Source organism: Oreochromis aureus, linkage group 22 (genome assembly GCF_013358895.1).
Source record: "Oreochromis aureus strain Israel breed Guangdong linkage group 22, ZZ_aureus, whole genome shotgun sequence".
NCBI classification, from domain to species: domain Eukaryota; kingdom Metazoa; phylum Chordata; class Actinopteri; order Cichliformes; family Cichlidae; genus Oreochromis; species Oreochromis aureus.
In genome coordinates this window covers 27,672,857-27,693,801 of record NC_052962.1, presented here as the reverse complement: position 1 = coordinate 27,693,801, position 20,945 = coordinate 27,672,857, and the positions used below count along the sequence as shown (strand labels likewise).

Below are 20,945 nucleotides of genomic sequence, written 5' to 3'. Positions count from 1 at the left end.
TAGAGAAGTTTGTGTAGCAACCAGTCAAAACTCATCAGTGCCTTTCTCCCAGTCAGATGAGGTCTGTGAAGTACACCAACCCACTTCCACTACTTGTTCAAGTTTACAGAGGACACAAAGCACTGATACTTGACAGAAAATGTCTCACCCTGTGGAGAGATTCCAAGTCATTATCAACCATCTTGACAGACCTGCAGGGATCAGAGCTCCACCCACATCTGCTCAAACCATACAGTCATGCACGTCAGAAAGCTGTCTCTGAACTGCAGGACTTCCAGGAGGATCATGACCTCTTCCGGTACAGCTCTTTACCAGCAATCCATAAGTATATTGAGTGTTTCACTGGACAGAATATCATGGCTATGCACATGACGCTGATCAACAAACCTCCTGATGCAAGTAAGAAGACGTCCTGTCATCCACTGCATCAGGATCTGAATTACTTCCTCTTTTGAGCTTGTGATGGGATTGTCTGTGCATGGACAGCTATGGAGACAGTGAACAGGAACATGACTATCCTGAGTTGGAGGGCTGAGTGAACAAGATGTACCATGGAGTCCGAGCCTATGACCCACAGTATCCCAGGGTCCACCTAGAAATGGAATAGGGTGACACAGTCTTCTTCCACCCACTGCTCATCCACAGACCTGATATGAACCAGACACCGGGCTTCTCCTGGCTATAGTCATCTCCTGTTAGTATGCCAGCAGTAATTGCTATTATATTGATGTGAAAGGAAACACACAGGAAAACAGAGAAAGAGGTGAGGGAAATTGTAGCAAGGAAGTATGCTGTTGGTGACTAAGTCACTTTCAAAGACACCCTGGCCATTCTGGTTTGTCTGGTGCAGGGATATGAAGATACTCTTACAGGGTGATGAATCTGAGCTGAAACTTCACCAGATCAATGCAGCGGCTAAATGAGAAGCAACAGGCTTGCAACACTGCGACAAAGTGTTGGGGGGTTTTCTGCTGAGTGCTGTGCAAGGGTTGAAAAACACTGTTATCTAATTTTTTGCTAACGCTGTCACTAATTTTCTTTCACCAAAATGCACTGGATTAGTCTGTGTATAATTCTGACATTTAACAGTGTTTTACAGCACAGAGATCCATTTAAAATCCATCTGTAAATTTGTTTAGCCAAGCGGAGAAAAAAGAAGACACTAATTACACAAATGGGCAAATTTAAGTAATGGATTTTTACAAGTTGATACATCCTCGATCTGCTGGTGGTACATACCGTGCAGGGGCCTATCCTGCCATGTTGGTTTATCCTCTGTTAGATTTGTATTGTTTATTGCCATTTATGCTTAGAAATATTTACTGATATATGCTTAGAAGTATATAATTGATTGTGGAGTGATAGGAGGTTTGATCCTTTATAGTCTGTAACAACTCTGTGTAGCATGAAGAGGGGAGTGTGTTCACTCCTCTTCAGAGTGTTCTGGCATAGTTCACACACCTCCTAGGAGAGGTCGTATTTTCTCCTGCTGATATATGGTATAGCAAACATACGTATATCTGTTTGAGTGTAAGAGCCTTTTGTTCAGATGTACCGCTAGACTCCTGGCACCAGCTTTGGGGAGTCACATTACACACACACACACACACACACACACACACACACACACACACACACACACACACACACACACACACACGGTATTCTTTGTTCACATGTATACCTATATAAGAGGTCATATGTTAATGAACCTATGCATATTCATGTAACCACAATAAAAGAGCAGTGTTACGGGAGAGCGGACGAGAGCAACTGGGGTCAAGCGAAGGAACGGCGCCTGTCCAGTTCTCTCCCGTGCACGTGAAACATAAAGAATGTTGCCTACTCGTGTCTTGCTTGTTGTGTAATTACATTGCCTTCAACGTTCCAGCGAATAGGTTCAAGCTACAAACCTATCATCCTCTTCATCTTTTTCTTGGGTTTCTGCTGCCTGTGGTATTCACTGAGCATGTGGTCGGTTGGTGCCATCTTCCTGATGTATTCGTGGATGTTTGTTATCTCATCCTGGACTGTGGTACTCACACTCACAAGTCCCCGGCCTCTTTCCTTATGCTTATGCTTAGTCTTGTGGTGAAACCCTCCATGCATGGTCAGGAGCTTCCTTGTCTTGTTGTCAGTGGCTTCTATCTCCTCCTTTGGTCAGCTTATTATCCCAGCAGGCTTCCTGATCATAGGTACTTAGCAGCTTTCCTAGTGGCCACTTCGTGGTTCCCATTTTACTGTGGTATTCCCAGGTACCTGTAGCTGTCCTTGGTGTCTGCAATGTTGCCTTCTGCTAGTTTGAACCCCTCATTCCATCCATTTCTCCAGTCTGAATGTCCTTGCTGTGTATCGTGGTGGTGTGGATCAGTGAATCAATGTCTCGTTCACTCTTGGTATACAGCTTCATGTCATTCATGTACAGGAGGTGGCTGACAACTGCCCCATTCCGTAGTCAGTATCCGTAGCCAGTCTTGTTAATGATCTCACCGAGGGGGTTCAGGGTTATGCAGAACAGCAGTGGGGACAGAGCATCTCCTTGGCAGATCCCTCATTTGATGGCGCTTGTGTTATTGGCTTGAAGTTGGCCTCTAGTGTTGTACGCCACATCTCCATTGAGTTCCTAATGAAGGCTCTTAGGGTCCTGTTGATCTTGTATAGTTCTAGGCTTTCCAGGATCCAGGTGTGGGGCATTGAGTCACAGGCCTTCTTGTAATCAATCCAGGCAGTGCTCAGGTTGCTCAGTCTTGTTTTAGAATCTTGGGCGGCTGCTCTGTCTAGCAGTAGCTGGTGTTCCGCTCCTCTGGTATTCCTGCTAATTCCTTTCTATGCTCCGCTCATGTATTGACCCATGAGCCTGTTCATCTTACACACTATGATGTCTGACAGGAGCGTCCCCCTGGTACTGAGGCAGGTTATTGGCCAGTAGTCGGACGGGACTGGTCCCACTGGTCGAAACTAATAAATATGAACACACACCAAATCTATGCCATCCAGGAAATAAAGTACTCTCAAACAGTACTTGAGTATTTATATACTATTGCATTTAAGCCAATGTTTTGTTTTAAAAATGTATTTTAATATGGCATCATCAACAGATTACTCAATTACTAAAATAATCGGGAGCTGCAGCCCTAGTTGTTAGTCTGACTTGTCTCATTGACCTTTGCTCAGGCTTGGGTAAAAATAATGTCTGGCTTCAAATTAATTAACTACACTGCTTCTGATGGATCTGTGACCAGAGGTTTAGATGGGTTGTGTAGGTTTTGGAAAGATTTGGCTATAAAGTCTTAAATAGTAATAGATATTTTGCAGTAAGCTGAGGGAATGTCTGTCTGTCTGTCTGTCTGTCTGTCTCCTTGTCCAGCTAATCAGTCTTTCTTCCAAGCCTTGTTGTGGCTGCTCTGCCATCTGTTATCCAAGCACTATTAGCATTATTAATCCCTCTCTGTGAGAGGACTGCTCCTTGCTGAATCAGTGTGGTTGTTTACACCTGAGTTTACTGAGTGTCTCGGTAAGCTGCTGCCTGATTGTTATAGTCTATTTTTATTTTTATTTTTTTTACTGATTTTTGTACTGTAGAGGCTGATGAGAAACAATATTTCATTTCAGTCTGTGTATTTCTGTAAATACCATGTGAAATGACAATAAACCTTCTTGAATCTTGAATTATGTACTAGCACACCATGTAGCTGAATTGTTTCTCTGTAAGAGCACCACACAAATATCTGTTTCCAAGATAATGATGAAAGAAGTGTATAAATGAAACTCATGGGCACTTGCACAGATGTTCACTGTGTATACTATTGCTTCCTATGTGTCTCACTTCATAAGGGAACTTTTCTAACAAATAGATACTGGCATATAGGATTGTTTGGAATCCATGTTTGGAAGAGGGAAAACTGTTATTTCATCTCTTGCTTTAGCCTTGATCATTGCAATTGCATATTTTGGATTGTGTGGTTTCTATTTATTCATATGCAACAGAATCTCTAGAAAGATGGAAACTGTGACACCTGATAATCACGTTCATTGCCAACTTTTTTTTTCATTTCTGCAGGAACAAGAAACAAAAACAACAGTCAATTTCCTTAAGTCCTGAAACCTTTTAAATAAATGTTGTCACTCAGCTCGCGTATTTGTACTCCACCCCATTAACATCCTGTCCCAGGATAGACGCGACCTCTTCTTTCTTAAGTAATAAGTAGTAAGTTTAGACCTCGATTGAACGCGAGTAACAAACAGATCCAAGTAACTATTTGAAAGAGTGTTTCCCATTCATGCTACAGTTGTTAAGTTTATTTTATTTAGTTTTATTTTGTTAAGTTGAAGTCTGTTGATGGTGGCAGCAGCGTAAGCAACATATTCCAGATATTTTAATTTTCCTCAGGAGCATTTTGCAGTTTCTCCCAGAGGATCCTAAGTTGTTCCAGGACCAGGTTACATATATCCAGGTGTACCTCGGTGTCTTTTCCCAACTGGGTGTCCCCTGAAAACCTCAAAGAGGAGGGGCTTTGGATGTAGGATGAAGAGAAGGGCAAGGAGGGTGGAAGAGATGAAGCAAAAGAATGATGGGTAACTGAAGTAAGTGAAGAGAAAGATGGAGGAAGGATAAAAGGGAGGTGGGGAGAGTGGAGGGGTGAAGGGAGGATGAACAAAATAAGTAATGTGTAGAGAGAAGAGGGGTGGAGGTGATATTTATTTATCATGGAATTACAAGGGAACCTGGCCATGAAACTGATCTTCAGTCAATGATTCAATTTGTAAAACTGAATCTGAAGTTCTGAAAATCTGCACTTCAATCAGTAGATGTTGGTGGAATGAAAATCCACTGTGTTGGTGTAAAGAAGCAATACTAGAAAAACTGCATCTTTGTCCGAAGAATTAAGGGCTAAACTGTAGTATTTATTTTAAACTTCAGGTAAGCATTTCTTGGGCCTGTGTGGACACAAGCGAGCAATGGCTGGTACAGCTAGAGAAACCAAAAAGTCTACTTCCTATTCTCATTAGAAAGCTGACTACACTGGAATCAAAGTTTAAGGTTATATTTAATGTAAAAATGTTATTTCTACTACTATAATCAACTGTGTTCTGGTCTATATTTGCAGATACATTTCTTTTTAATTCCCCCCCCCTTTGAATAAAATAAAAACACACAAACTTGAGTCTGGAAATGTCAGGAGTTTTCCTGGATTGCAACCCAGGTCGGAATAAAAAGGCTCAGACAGGTTTACGTGTACACGGTCGAGGGAGACTCGCACCGCTGCAGTAAAAAGGAAGAGTCTTTATTCAGAGTGCACATACAGGAAGAGAGAAAATAGGACTGCAGGCTTCCTGTGTAACTTCCCCATTTAGGAGTCTGCACAGAGTTGCAGAGGTTAACTTCCCCATTTAGGAGTCTGCACAGAGTTGCAGAGGTTAAGCTGAATAAGAAAGAGCAAACACATTTAGATAATGAAATGTACTTTTAAGCATAACATAATAAAAATCCTAAAATCCTAAGAAATCCCTTAACAGAAACCTTTAAAATGTATTTACATTATATTGTCTTACACAGGAAAACCTTACAGGGCTGTTGGGAGGAAATAGTGATTACTGTCATTAAATAATTAGCATTATTAATGCTAATTATTTAGCATTAAATAATGCTAAATATGCCTGGGCACTTGGGACTGTGCTCTGAGGAGCCCAAAGGACACAAACAATGTTGATTATCATTGGCATAGGGTGGAAAAAATGTTTTTAAGTCCTTATATGACAAAACTTCAGCTTTCGCTTAGTGAACACGCTTCAGTTAAAGAAGCTCTTTACAGCCACAAGAGGAAAAAGGATAACTACAGCAACGTCAGATATTTAAGTCTCACTAGGATGTAGTTCTACGTATGTAGTCCAGCCCTGGAATGTAACTGGAAGCTATTATAATATTTATTATTTATCATTTATTAAACTTTTATTACTTATTTTTTCAGTATTCTGTTAAGTCACATATTTGTTTTCTTGCCTTATAAAACATCAAATGAAGCCACGAGTCTGAAAACCAAACAATGGGGGAAAAATAATAATAAAATTGTGATCCTTCTGCCCAGTCATCCATGAAACTGATGATGCTCTGTGCATTTTTTCCCCACACTTATTACCACTTCCTGCAGTTTGCATCTCTTATCCTTAGCACACGCTCAGTGACCACGGATCACACACAGTGGAGAGGTCAGAACTGATGGTGTGGTTTGGTCTTGTCATGATAGTCAGAGATTAATGGCCCCTGCCGCCCTCCATCACTGAGTACCTTTTGTTTAATAACGCTCTGGCTACATGAGAGGCAATACATAAAAGTGGGATTAATTGGTACCTGATGACTGTCAGGAACATGATGAAAAAAAATAAAGGCAAAATTATGCTTTCAAGTCACCCCAGAAAGAGATTTTTCAAAATAAAAAGCTATAACAACCTCCACAGACAAAGCCACCAACAAACAACGTCTCTTTAGCCGTTTAAACTCAGTGAGAGTTGAGGGGTGATGTTCGCTGCAGGACATTTGGATGCTTATGTGAAAACAAAAGCCAAAAACCGTGAAGAAGCTGGATAATAGAAGTCATCCCTTCCGTGTCCAAATCAGTGCCAGTTTCAGCCGCAGTGAGCTTAGCTGCCGTAGAGGAGGGGGTGCTGGGCGAGAGGAACCTTACTTCTGATGACTGACGCGTCCAGTTTGTTTCTCGCAGGCGGCTCCGACGCAAAGTCCACCTCAAAATGTTCACCAACACACAGCGAGATGCAAGTCGTCGGACAGCGAGAGCAGATTTCTAACAGGGGAGTGTGGATTGTTGGGCTTGTGGAGAATTTTTCAAACACACAGTTTCACTCCACAAGTCACCAGTACGACGACAACATTTTCCCTTTGAGTGCACAACATTCAACAGCATCCTCGTTACAAGAAGTCCAATTCCAGCGCTTGGTGAAGGGACACGAGGTCGCCGTGACTGGAGATCCGCCAGAAAGGCATGTTGTGCTGCAGAGGGAGGGAGACAAAAAATTAGGCACAAGAAAGCAGAGTGTGTAATTGTAAAGAGCAAAGTGTTTTGTTCACATGAGACTTTATTTTTGTGGGTCTCCCGTCTACATATGGCAATTTTATTTAGTTTAATTGTAGAAAAATCAGGGTTTTTTGGGGTCGCTACACTTTTAAGCCGGACCGCTCCAACAGATTGTGGAAACCTACTTAACCCTACTTTTTTGATGAGCAAAGGAATTTTTTATGCTTGACTAATTAAACATCTCTTAAAACCACTTTACTGCAGAATGTTTTCATGCAAGAAAATCCCTGCATTTATAATCACTTCTTAAAAATACATAGAGAAAAACACAACTTTGTGGCTCTTATTTTGAAAGTTTACTCGTACTTTCTCTACGGAGCCCCTCTGATGACATGGTCCAAAAAATAAATAAATTGTGGCCACAAAATAGTACTTCGTGCCCTCGAAATAGTATAACGTGCCCAGAAAAATGACAACAAATACCATGTGGACCGTGTACCTGCATCTTTTTTCCTAAAAATCTGAAATTCTGCCTTTCCACACAAAAACACAATCTAAGAATTTTCCCATTAAAATGGATCAAAATCATAAAATGCTGCAGATCATCCAATTTGAAATGCAATAGCTTAAGGAAAAAAAAAGGCAAAACTTCAGTTTTACCTGTTTTGCTGCAAATTCCTCATCTCGGCCGTCACCTATCACCACATAAGTCACTTTTTTCCCAAAGCAAGAGACGATCCTCTCAAAGCAGCTCTCTTTCCCTACATGACAGGAAACCACAGGGAAAAGGAAAATAAAGAATCACATAAAGATATAAATAGATCATTTCTTTTTTTTTTTTGAAACAGAGTAATCAGGTTGCATACGTACCTATTTTTGTGGCACTGTAGATGTTTTCGATGGGGAAGACGTCTCCCAGGCCGTAGAGCAGCACTTTGGCCAGAGCTGGAACCAGCTGAGTCGTGGTGACCAACACGTTCATACACTTCCCCCTGTTGGTGGGTGTCACACACACACACACACACACACACACACACACACACAGATTTATAACATTATCATTCAATTCTATTGTATTTGATTTGATTTATACAGCACCAAATCACAGCAACAGTTGCCTCAAGGCGCTTTACATTGTAAGATAAAGACCCTACAATAACTCAGGGTTAAGGGTGAATCTCAAATATGCAAACAAAATATTTTAACAAGGAGTAACTAATCTACGACATACTACCTACGAGCTAAAACGATAAGCTGAGGTGCTCAAACCTGGACTGGATGAGCAGCAGAGACTTGAGTGCAGTGCTGAGCCAGGAGTCTGTAACATTCTCGATCTCGGACTGAAGCCTCAACAGCAGCTCCCTCTTCATGGGATTCAACAGGCCTGGAAGACCAAAAGAAACAAAGCAGACGTCTATGCTTAGCCTTTGAGCCTCTTCACCGCAAGGTCTAAACTCCATTAGGAGCAACACAGAAATGCACTCCTTTTATAAAGTGTTTACAATGATCCACCTACTGTGGCTCAAACTCCAAAGTCTGAGTGCAGCTCAGCTCTTTAACAGTTTGCTGTTTATTTTTGGCTGCTGCACTGAAACATTAATTTGTTTAACAAGAGCAGGAAAACAAAGAGCTTAAGTTCCAGTCTCTGCTGGTTTCTGGGAGCTGGGAAGAAAAGTCTGGTGTTTTAATGTGAGAATGGTTTTTCCTTTGTCTGAGCTTCTTTCACTTAAACCTTCAGAAGACGCTGCTTTGCAAACTCACCCCCGACATTTCCTTTGTAACTATTGTAGATCTCTTTTAGCCGGCGGTAGCGAAAGGCCAGTTTACGCATCCACTCCACCCCTCCCTGAACTCCTGTGGTGGTTCCTGATGCACCTCCACCGCTGGGGCCATTAAATCCATCCGCCATGAAGTTGTAGTTGCTGAAGCAAAGAAAAAGCACCTGTGATCACTCAGAACGACACAAAGCATTTTGTAGTGGCTGGGTTAGTTAGCGGGGCAGCGTGTAACACACCTCAGGTCCTGTCCATTGTCATCAGAGGCCACATCCTCAACATGGACTTGATCACACTCCTTGAAGAAAACACAAGTAGAGGGATTCTTTTCCTCGTTTTGTTAGGAACTATTTAAATATGAAACTAAAACATGTATGACAAGTAATTGTGGGGCTTTTGAACACCTTCAACCTGTTAAAACTCAAGGAGGTGGAACCAGAAAAAACACTCACCAGTTACCTGATTATTATTTACATGTATAATAAGATGCCTTTTGATTGGTTGTAAGTTTAGAAGTGCTCATGTCAGGAAACAGCGCCGCATTTGTTTGTTTAATGCAGTTCAACCGGTTTTTGACAGTCAGCCTATTGTCTATCTGCCTGCCTATCTATAGACATGCAGCTCAGTGAGTTTGTAAAAAACAAAATTAAATAAAATCTGGAATTCTGGTTTGTACCAGCTGCTGTGAAGGAGCAAAAGCTGCTCGTCTCTCATATTCAGTCTAAACAAACTTCACTGTACCTCAAGGTCATTGAAGAAAAGATGGGTGTCTGCCAGCTCAAAGATCAGCTCCTCCATCTGTAAGCCCAAGTTCAACACAGTTGCCGGGTCCTGAACAAAAGAAAACAGACCCACAATAAGCATGTTACACAATTCAATGGGTCTAATTTTTTGCATTGTAAGCTCAAAGGTTTAATCTTTGGAAAAACCAACCTTGCCAAACTTCTGAGCGTAAGAGCCGGTGAGCAAAGAGTGGAATATAATGATGGTTTCATCCAGATCCCATAAAAAAATGCGCTGAAAAGAACAAAAGAACAAGATTACCTGTTGGACTGCACTCCATATTACAGTGAACTTTTTCCTGCACCTCTAACTTTCCAAATTATATTTCAAAAAGCATGAAAAAAACCCATAAACATAACTTGGGTTTGGACTTGACACAGAAATAGTTCAGTTCCTTTAATGGTTAATTAATATATCTATCGTTGTAAAGATTTCACAAATGTCAAAACAAACTTACTGCTATTAATTATATCCACTATAGCTTAAGTAAATTAACTGGTTACCTCCAGGTCACTCTCAGCAGGTGGAGAGTTATCAGACTTCTTGCCCTTCCCTTTGGCTTTGCCCACCGAGTTGCTGCGGCCGACCTCGTCCTGATCTCGAGCTCCAGCGGGCACTGCCACAGCTGTAGGAAGAGCCGCGCAAACAGGCAGGTTTTCTGGTGGGGACGCATCTAAAACGAGACGAAGAACATGAGCGTGGCAGCCAGCATAAACAACAACCTTTGAATAACAGAGCAGCCAAAAGAAGATTCTTATTTTAGTTATTTAGATTTTCCACTTAAATTCTTTTTTAACTCCATAACACGTAATGGGATTAAAAAGGAGAATTGGCTGCACACTTTTTCACTTGTTTACTGAGGTGCAGATCCAGAATATTAGCTGCTCTCTTCACACTTCAGTGCAACCTGGTCTAAAGCTGACAGTTTAATGTCTGATCCAACTACTTTAGATCTTAAATTTCTCATCTGCATCTCTGAAATGTCTGGAGCCGTTCAGGGCTGCAGTGGATATCTAAAAAGAGCTCCAGACAAAAAACAAAAAACAGAAGAGTTCTGCTATAAGTTCTGCTGTAGAACAAATTGCATCTTGAAAATGAAATGGGAGAATTGATAAAAAAATAAATTAAAATAAATTAAAGTATACTATACTTCATCCTAACTGTTCAACTAGTTTGTTAAATATTTCTACACAATAACACAAGTACCTTAACAGTGTGTGCATTATTTATTTAGTTATTTTTCAGGTTTTTATTTATGTAAAGTTAACTTAGAGAAAGACAGTGCCATGAGACGTTTTGCTTTAAGTATTCTTACTGTGCTTTTTCCTGCTTTAAATATAGGTACAGCAATGTGTGTTAATGTTACACAGCTATTTACCATGTGCTGTAGAACAAAGTGCTGACAGTTATTTAAGGTAAAGAAACCAAAGGCAGAAAAAAGGTAAACGGCAAAAGATAATGAAAAGCCAAAAACCTCTAGGAGGCAGTCCAGCTGAGGCGGCCTCCTCTGATTTTACTGCTGAATATCCGGCGACGCCTGCACCGCCACCGTGCTCATCACTGTTAGGTAGCCCAGCAGGCACGTAGCTGGGAGGAAGAGTGTAGTACTGAGAGAACTGACTCTGTCCCAGAGAGTTATAGCTGCTAAAATCCTGGAGAAAAGTGAAACAACAAACAAACGTGATCAGCAGAATGATGGGAAAGGACTCCACGTAGGGCAGAGTAACAATACGCGGGAACAATCTCATCTTTTCAAGAAGTTCTAATATCACTGAACATAACACAAACTCAGGTTCAGTGTCAGACAGTAAGATGAACCCTCTGTGATCAAAACTTGATCCCAAAAGCATCCACTTCCTGTGGATTTCTGCCCTCACTCAAAGACAAAAATACTGAAGTAAGTTTGAGCTGAACTTTTGCTCACATTCCAAATGCTTTTAATATCCTTTTATAGATCACTACGTCTAGCATTCTAATCTCCTACCACAGCACAGAGTAAACATGTTGAGCACACACATGCAAGACTTCTGCATTTCTTGCTTGAGATTTGTGCCATATTAACACTTTGCTTGCATATATTCACAGCTTGAAAGGAATTTTTTCCTTTCAATTTTTGGTCATTTTATTGACAATTTTCCACTCCTACAGTGCACCGACTGCTCTTAAAACACACACAAAGACAATTTTATTCTTTATCTTACTGGAGAATCACTCATTCTCACCTGATGGGCCACCGCCGAGGCGGTTGTAGTCGCAGCTGTAGCTGAAGGGATGTTGGAATACACACTGGATGTTGTGAAGCTTGAGCCTAGAGAAAGAAACACTCGCATTAAAACAGATGCAAAGACTAAAAAATAAAAATACTTCTACATGATGTTATAATGGCAAGAGAGGAAATCAAAGCTGTGCCACTGCAGGTTCTCCTTTACTGTGTTCTTCAGGTATTTGCAGACAGTGAGACAGAGTGAGATGGCAGCTTGCCTTGGCTGGGGTATGAGTAGTGCAGCTGGCCTGGCTGGGTTGAGGTATATGTGGAGCTGAAACTGAGAAACCCAGGCTGGCCACCAGAGGGCGCATCAGGCAGCCCTGTCTCTGTTTTTATGCCTGGCCACATAGCACCTGAAGACAGTGGCAGTCCTAGCCTGTTTGGCGCCCCGGGCGAACACGCCCTCTGAGTGCCCCTCTGGGGGGATTACAGATTTTAATATTAAAATCTGTAACATAATGTATTGTTTGGAGTTTAGTCTGTTAGTGTTACTATTTTTACCATTTCTTCTTGGAGCAACTGTAACCCACATCATTTCCTTAGGGATTAATGAAGTATTCTGATTCTGATTGTTTCAGGATACATGACCTGCCATTATCCAATGACACATCTGCTTACCTGTATCTTTTTCTCGTTTCTCTTCTTTTCTATATTTTTCTAAACTGAGCACCTGATGGCTTTGAACTTTTCTTGTCCATCTTCCATTGGTTTTAATTTTGCACTCCAGTATGAACACAAATCCCCCAACTTGAGGATCACCACAACATAACCTAATAGACCTACACCTTAGTTCACAGATTCACTTTGTCTAGGGTGTATTTCTGGGTGTCAATAGAAAATTGTACTCAGTAGTCAGTATAAAGTTTTAATGATATAAGTTTGCATATGATAGAATACTACACGTTGACCTTTTGATGACTTAGACTGTTAATCACTACAAGACTTGTTCTGTTCTCTTTTATAAGTTTATTCCCACAGCGATAATAAGAGCTGAACAATCGGTTTCACTCCCTAGTGGGAAGAGGGGCCGCATCCTTCAGAATCACACACACACACATACACTTACATACGCACCAACATTCCTCTGTCTACGAACAGACGTATTTACTATTGTATTACCTTTGTATATAAATAAAGACCAGAGCAGTGGCAGAGCGCAAGTCCCTGAGCCCCCACTCTCAGGTGTGAGTGCTCTGTGACTGCCCTTGCAAGTAAAAACTGCAGCATGTGTGTTTCTACTCTCTGACTCTCAGCTGAAGAAGTGTCTTTAGAATACATCTCTTGACACTGGGATTTCACACAGCCCAGGATTCAAATCATGAATACATAATGGGCTTGGATTTACAACATTATGAATGAAATGTGCTCTATTTGGAAGCAGCTGGCCCCCTCCCCTTTCGACAGGTTGTGTGTGAGACTTTAAATCATCAAACTGTAAATTATAAATTTTAAATTGTTATTGATCCCTTCACTCCTAGTCCTGAAGTGTGTATTTATTTTCTTACTCTTCTTATATATATTGTTTGTTTACTTGCACTGCTGTAACTGGAGCCTCGTCGTCTCGTCTCTCTATATACTGTACTGTATGTAGCAGAGATGACAAAGTTTACTTTGACTTCAGCAGCGAGCAGGCGCACCGAGGGCTCTCGCGCTCACTTTTCCCGTAGAGAATTTCGAAAAAACATCGGTGCAAATTATAAGTCTGTATCATGATGTCTGGTGTTTTCGTGTTTGTTGTTTTATTTTGTAAGTTGGTTATTAGATGCTGCTCCAGCCAGCCAGAGAATCTCCCGCCGCCCTGCCGTCTCCTCCCTGTGCCGCAAGCAGCAGGCGCACCTCGCAAACGGAGGGCGCCCTTACTCCCAGCAAATGGGCGATAGAAAACCAATTGGTGCCTATGCCATTCCCAATATGAGTTGGCTGTTGTCGGGGCAGCATGAGTACGAGCATTTTTTTTTTTTTTTTTTTTTGCCGATGCCCGTGATGCCGCCCCCCACCACGATGCCGCCCCGGGCAACCGCCCGTGTCACCCGTATCAAAAATCGCTACTGCCTGAAGATGAAAGAGAGCAATGGAAGCTGAAGATGAAAGAGGCAGCAGGGGAGAAAGTGGGTCACTAAAGGTGCAGCAAAGTTAGTAAACCGGGTACTCCGGACAAGATTTGTGTTTGTGTGTAAAAGCAGGGTTTAAAAGCAGACTGGTTCAGCGTCAAAGCACAGTGAGGCTTTAAAAGCAAAGTCATGAAGTGTGATGCTTGGATTTTAGAGAGCAGACTGTCGTTAAAAAGGGTCGTCCAAAAAGAGCAGGCACTAACCAAAAGGTGGGAGACCGTAGGTCTGGCCTGTCTGGGGGAAGGATGAGTACACAGTGGACTGGGCCAGAGGAGGAAACGCCACCTGACTGGTGTATGATGTTAGTGCAGGGCTGAAAGAGAGAGAGAGAGGTAGAGAGAGAGAGAGCGAGAGAGAGAGAGAGAGAGATTTTTTTTTTTTGATTTTTAAAAAATACGTTTATTTCTCATGAAATAATCGACATATTACCACACCTGTCACATTGAAGTGTAACACAAAATCAAGAAAAAGTTACATCAACACCTGCCCAAAAACTAATTGCCCCTCCACCACACTACAGATTGCCCCCCTGTAACCCCAGACCTGAGAAAAAGTATGTAGGTCTGAGGCTGTCTTATAGAAAGTAAATTCTAGCAACAGCCTAGACTTCACCATGCTGACAAACACAGGGACTACCCCAACATTCAGCCCTTCTGTCACCTTTCTCTTCCTGCTCATATACACTGCCATTTTTGCCTGTCCTAATAAAAAATTAAGCAGCTGGCATTTGTTCTTCCAAAGACGAGTAAATTTAAAACCACAAATGAAAATAGTCAGTGTAAAATCTTCCCCACATCTACTAAAGATGGCTTTTAGAAGCACAAACAGAGCCGAGAGGCGAACACATTCAGAAAAACAGTGAAACAGGGTCTCCCTCTGCTCACAGAATGGACATTTGTCTTCCACAGCAGCATTAATAACAGAAACAAAAGAGTTTACAGCAACAATGCCATGAAGAATCCTCCACTGCAAGTCTGCATGTTTTTTCGTGAGGGGAGGCTTATAAAGGGACCTCCATGCTGGCTTGATGTCAGGTGCCAAGGAGAGATGGGTCCGCCACACCGTGTCATTGCGTCCATTCAGCTTGCCTTGATTGAGAGTTTTTACCAGCAGCCTATACAAAGTTTTTCCAGAGGCCCCTTCCAGGGACACCCCATAACATCCACATTATCCAGTAAAGGACCAAAGCAGTTCTTAAAACCAGGAAACAGTCTGATGGAAGGATAAGGATCTAAATGATTCGGAGAGATACTGCCATCACAATAACTTCCCAAAAGCGAACACCCAACTCCACCTAACTTGCGTTTCCAGTGATCCAAAAGCTGACCAACAACTCGAGTAGACCGTATCCCAAGCTGTGCAGCGAGTCCCTCCGGAGCATCTAGCCGAGGTCCAGCCAGCTCCACCACCCTCTTCAGAGAACAGACTTGTGCAACGTGGAGCCGTCTGGATAAAGTAGTCCTCCCCCTGACAGGGCAATCCAGCAAGCTGCCAAACAGTACAGGTTCCTCCAGCAACCAGTACAGAGAATCAGCCTGCTGCCGCCTCTCTTTCCTCAGCAGAGCCCATACAGAAAAAACACTCTTGTAAAAAGGTGGAAGAAGTGAAGAGTTCAGCTTGCTTGCGTCCATCAGAAACAGAGATAAATCCAAACCCATATTACCAAGCTGCTGAAGAATACAGCACGATACACTCCTCCATACAAGATCTTGGGGTCCTGTAAGCAGCCTCTGAACAAACTGAAAGCGAAAAGCAGCTCCTCTACTGGCCAAATGGACCAGACCTTGTCCGCCTTCCTCTCTAGGGAGAAAAAGGACACTCTGAGGAATCCAGTGCAATTTATCCCAAAAAAAGTCCACCAGGATTCTTTGAATGTTAGACAAGAGGGTAACTGGGGGATCAACACAGGTCAACCGGTGCCACAAAGCAGAAGAAACCAGATTATTGATGACAAGAACCCGACCTCTGTACGACATGTGAGGTAAAAGCCACCTCCATTTGGAAAGCCGACCGTTGACCCTATCCACCACATTTTCCCAATTCTTCTGCAAAAAAGTGTCATTGCCTAAAAACACCCCTAAATACTTAAGACCACCCTTTCTCCAGATCAAGCCTCCAGGCAGACTGAGCTGATCCCCCAGCTGACCTGTCACAGTTACAGCCTCACTCTTTTCCCAGTTTATTTTGGCAGAAGAAATACAACCAAAAAGAGAAACTGTGTTCTCTAAAACCTTGATATCTGTCTGTGAGTTGATCAGGACAATTAAATCATCGGCATAAGCAGACAACTTCAGAGGTACATTGCACCCAGGGATATAAACACCACACAAGTCCCGTCTTAATTTGTGAAGCAAGGTTCAATTGCCAGGAATACAGCATCCCTGACAAAGAACAGCCCTGCCTCACCCCTTAGAACACTGAAAGGACCACTCAAGACCCCATTTATTTTCAGGACACTCGTAATGTCACGGTACAGAACCTGAATCATGGCTACAAAACCTGGGCTGAAGCCAAAAGCAGCTAAAGTGTGCCACAAATATTGGTGTTCAACCCGGTCAAAAGCTTTTTCTTGGTCTAGAGAAATGAGACCAACATCTATACCCAAAGACCTAGAGAGGTCCAAAACATCCCTAATCAAAGTGACATTATCACTTATCAGCCTGCCGGGCACGCAATACGTTTGGTCCCCATGAACAACAGAAGCCATCACGTCACGAAGCCTGGTGGCCAGGACTTTGGAGAAAAGCTTATAGTCTGTACAGAGCAACGATACTGGTCTCCAGTTCTTCAAATTGCGTAGATCTCCCTTCTTTGGCAGCAGAGTGATGACTGCCCGTCTACAGCTCAGAGGCAGCAAGCCTCTCTGCAGACTATCCGTGACAACCTCCAACAAATCCTCACCCATCACAGACCAAAAGTCTTTGTAGAACTCAACAGGAAGGCCATCCATGCCAGGAGCTCTACCATTCTGAAAACTCATCAGAGCAGCATGAAGTTCATGCAAAGTTGGCGAACCTCCAGTTTTCGATTGGTTTCAGCCGCCACCTGAGGGAGTCCCTTGAAGAATCTATTGCACAAACTAGGATTTTCTGAGAAATCACTAAAAAGGTCCTCATAAAAGCTGACAGCAAACTTTCTGATCTCAGAAGGATCCGAGATTATTGAGCCACCGTCAGAGAGAGTGAATAACTTTTCTTTGCCCATTCTTCTTTTCCAGTCCAAAGAAAAAGTGAGATGGGGCATCCATCTCCGTAACACTGAGGAAACGTGACCTGACCAAAGCCCCTTTGGCTGTCGTGCCCAACAGGTCGGCTAAAAAAGCCTTTTTGGATTTGAGGGAATCTAAAGCCCCGGTTTCCTGTAGACGCCGCTAAACTCTGCAGTTCTACCACCTGAGTCTCTAGGTTTCTCATAGATCTGGTTATGTCCCTAGTAACATTACGAGTGAACTGTTGACACAATTGTTTGATCTGACACTTCCCAAAATCCCACCACTGCTGGATACATGCAAAGTCAGATTTAGATTTCCGGTGAGTGAGCCAAAAAAATTCAAAAGCTGTCCTAAAAGTCTTGTCACGTAACAGGGCCGTGTTGAAATGCCAGTAGGCACTTCGTACCACGACATTTTTTTGATGAAAACAGAACAATGAACCAGACAATGATCAGAGAAACCAACAGGGGTTATCTGACAGTCCTTAAAAATACTCAAATGATGTTTAAATGAGTATATGCGATCAAGTCTTGCCAAAGATAAATGATTGTCCTTAGAGTGACTCCATGTGTACTGTCGCAGATGTCCATTGAAAAACCTCCACACATCTGACAGGTCTACAGCTGCAGCCAGCTGCCTAAGCCTGCGAGAAGACGCAGGATGAGGTTCGATGTGGTTCCTATCCAAAGGTGGGTTGTCAGTACAATTGAAATCTCCACACAAAAACAAATACTCATCATCACTGGAAACCTTAACAGTATCACACAGGACATCTAAAAAACCCATTCTGTCCACTCCTTTAGTTGGTGCATATACATTGAGAAAAACAAAAGTCACATGTTCATATTTGACTTTAACTTTCAGCAAACACCCCTTGATTATTTCCTCTGCTTCGCAAGAAACAGGTAAAAAATTCTTAGAGAACACAATCCCCACACCTCCACTACAACTGGACTTATGACTAAAAAAAACATTTCCCCCACAGCCCTTCCTCCAGTCACTCTCATCGTCACCAGTACTATGAGTTTCTTGAACCAACATAATATCCACTTTCTTTAGGTTCATAAGCTCGAAAAAAGCAGCTCTTTTCACCTCATCTCTAGCACCATTCAAATTTAATGTGCCTATTTTGAATTCAGACATGAGAGAAGCGAGACAGAGGAAAAAAGACAGGGACACATAGAGTGTGTTCTTAAACATCATCGTCATCATCAGCAGTAAGTGCTTGAGATCTCACTTTCAAAATCAGTTTCTTTAAACGATAAATCTCTTGGTCTGTCAACACATCATCAAGAAAATTCCCTGATTTTTTGTCAAGACCGAGACGACTCAACAAAAAGCTTAAGGTCTGGAAAATAATCCTCCACTTTCACCATCCTGAGGCCTTTGGTTTTCTGCAAGAATTTCCTGATCTCAGCAGGAGAGTACAGATTCTGGTGTTCCTGGCTTAGGGACAAATCACTTTCAGACTCCATACTGCTCTCTCCTGTTCTATTTCCTCTCTTAGCTTTTGACGATTTTGTACTACAATGGGCAGGTTCAGAGCTCTTCCTCTTTTGAGACAACTTCAGCAAATCCTCATCAAGCATGTTGTCATCCTCACAAAGATCATCACACACAGACTCAAGAGTCGTGTCAGCTGTCTGACTGGTGTCAGAAAAACCTGCAGACTGGTCATTAGTCAGATCCGTGTCTACACCATCAACACTTTTCAAAATGCCAGTTTCATCAGACCCGTTACTGCTCGGAAAAAACCGGTTTTCCACCGGCGCCCCGGCAGCGGGGTCTGCCTCAGCAACGGCGGAGCCGCCCGCGGTCTCAGCGGAGCCGCCCACGGTCTCAGCGGGTTTCGCATGAGCGATCGCCGTGTCCCTACCAGGAGCCCTGGCTGGGACCTGCTCTCCAACGGCATCATCCGCTGGCTGTGCGTTTCTTAGCCTCTCCGGACAGGAGCGAATTAAATGCCCCTCTCCACCACAACCAAAACATTTCATGCTCTCAGATGAAGCAAACACCATGTAGTTGAAACCCTCTATTTTGAAACTGAAAGACAGGTTCAGCTCGCCAGCGGGGTCTTTGAGGATCATAAAAACCTGCCTTCTGTGACACACAACATGTTTGAGGAGCACAGATTTGCACCCCAAAGAGAGCATCTTTATGGGCGAAACTAGTTGGCCATACCGTGACAGCTCCTTGGCTAAAGTTTCATTTTTAATAAAAGGAGGCGCATTTGAGATGGTAACCTTTTTAGCAGGGCTAACCAACGGGAGAACGGGCGTAAAGGTGTCGTGAATGACGACGCCGCTTTCCACCAACTCATTAACTTTATGTACCTTATCAAGAAAAATAACAATCGCACCGTTCATACGGGAGGCAGATTTCACGCTGTCACAGCCCACCACCTCTCCTACAGCCAAAACAGCTTCCTCCACCGAGCAATTCACAGTCGGTATAAGTTTGACAGCATGACGGCGTGTCAGCTTCTCAAACTCTGCTCCACCCTCAACAGCGGGCATTGTGCCAAGCCAAGCCGGTAGCAAAAGCTACCAAACCAGCCGGCAACAAACAAAACACACCAACAACCGTGTGTCCAGAAAATAAACACACCTGACAGTGAAAATAGAAAAGAGGAACTCGAAAACAGAAATCCACTCACTCCGACACTCCCGTCCCCAGCTCCATGCACTCCGCCAGTCACTCAGAGAGAGAGAGAGAGAGAGAATGACTACCTTTAACAAAAGTGAGTACACCTCCAGCAGGTGCATTATACAAAACAAAAGAGACAGGCTTTGTCTTGATGTAAGAAAAAAACCCATAGAAGTTGAATGACCGTACGAGTTAATTGAGTCACCACATGGTTTAGATGCAGCCCCCCCTCTGTGTTGGACTGCTCCTGTTCACCTGTCACCACACATGAAATGCCACTACAGCAACATCTCTGGACACCGTGAGCCTTTGATTTTTAAACATATTCTACTTACCTGGATCAATTTGGGCTGTGGACAGGGCAGAATATGAGTTCTCCTGCTCTGATGAACCTAAAACAGCAGCTGGGCTCCCATCATCCCCCAAATCACTGAAAGAGCAGGAAAAATGTTATTGTAATTAAGCAGTAATTTAAAAAAGGTGAGCCCATATAAGTAGATACCAACCCCGACTCTTTCTTCAGTTCACCATCTACGTCAATCTTAGCCTTGTTTGCCTGCACATGCACAAAAATAAAGACACACAAGTCAGACAGCTCACACAATTTAAACAAAGCAGCAGAATACAGTCAGTTTTATTTATTTATGTAGTTTTAATTAAGAAAAAAAGATGCAGCGGTTTATATTTATCAGCCACTGTGATAATCATGGTTCTGGGTTATTGTGACCCAGCATTTTGAGTTCTTGTGTTTTGGTATTATTTTATATTATGGTTTTTGTTCTTGGTCCTTGGTTGTGCTCTTTTGATTATTGTGGTTTCTAGCTCTTAGGTCCCTGTACTCTGTGTTCCCTCAGTTCTGTCAGTTTATGTTTCCTGTTTTATTTTGAAGGTCTTGTCTAATGTAAGTGTATTCTGTTTTACTTCCTTGTCTTGTCTTGCCCAATTACTCCCAGCTGTGCCCTCCCTCTGTGTTTCATTCCCTCGTTATCCCTCTGTGTATTTAAGCCTTGTGTTTGCCTCTGTTAGTTGCTGGTTCGTCTGCGTATCTTCCCCTGTATTTCTGCCATGTGTCTCTCCATGTTTGAAGTTACACGTCTCAGGTTTTTGTGTCCCTTCTGTTCT

At 42.7% G+C, this 20,945-nt stretch overlaps 1 protein-coding gene and 1 pseudogene across 3 annotated transcripts; one reads left to right on the top strand and one right to left on the bottom strand.

The window, feature by feature from the left end:
- Positions 1-56: 56 nt before the first annotated feature.
- On the top strand, positions 57-877 carry LOC116312131 (annotated as a pseudogene).
- A 4,641-nt stretch (positions 878-5,518) lies between these two features.
- On the bottom strand, positions 5,519-20,253 carry LOC120435443 (eyes absent homolog 3-like). Of its 3 annotated transcripts, none has more exons than XM_039605087.1 (14): positions 20,159-20,253; positions 14,170-14,279; positions 12,071-12,208; positions 11,812-11,897; positions 11,064-11,241; positions 10,093-10,262; positions 9,740-9,823; positions 9,548-9,637; positions 9,046-9,104; positions 8,793-8,953; positions 8,301-8,415; positions 7,902-8,023; positions 7,692-7,792; positions 5,519-7,006 (listed from the first exon to the last, which is right to left on the bottom strand). In XM_039605087.1, the coding sequence occupies exons 3-14, from the start codon at positions 12,201-12,203 to the stop codon at positions 6,926-6,928; spliced, it is 1,380 nt and encodes a 459-aa protein (XP_039461021.1). In that variant the 5' UTR covers positions 12,204-12,208; positions 14,170-14,279; positions 20,159-20,253; the 3' UTR covers positions 5,519-6,925. The 3 variants fall into 3 exon arrangements, with proteins under 3 accessions (XP_039461021.1, XP_039461019.1, XP_039461020.1); XM_039605085.1 differs by lacking the exon at positions 20,159-20,253 and adding an exon at positions 19,834-19,874; XM_039605086.1 differs by lacking the exons at positions 12,071-12,208; positions 20,159-20,253 and adding an exon at positions 19,834-19,874.
- Between the last annotated feature and the right edge of the window lie 692 nt (positions 20,254-20,945).

Bases quoted from the DNA above. Each gene is read 5' to 3' on its own strand.
- LOC120435443 (XM_039605085.1), bottom strand. From the start codon at position 19,859: ATGGAGCTGGGGACGGGAGTGTCGGA. The intron at 14,280-19,833 runs GTGAGTGGATTT...TCTCTCTTTCAG, and splicing joins CTGGGGACGGGAGTGTCGGA to CCCTGCACTAACATCATACA. The intron at 12,209-14,169 runs GTTAGTGCCTGC...CACTGTCTTCAG, and splicing joins CTACGGTCTCCCACCTTTTG to GTGCTATGTGGCCAGGCATA.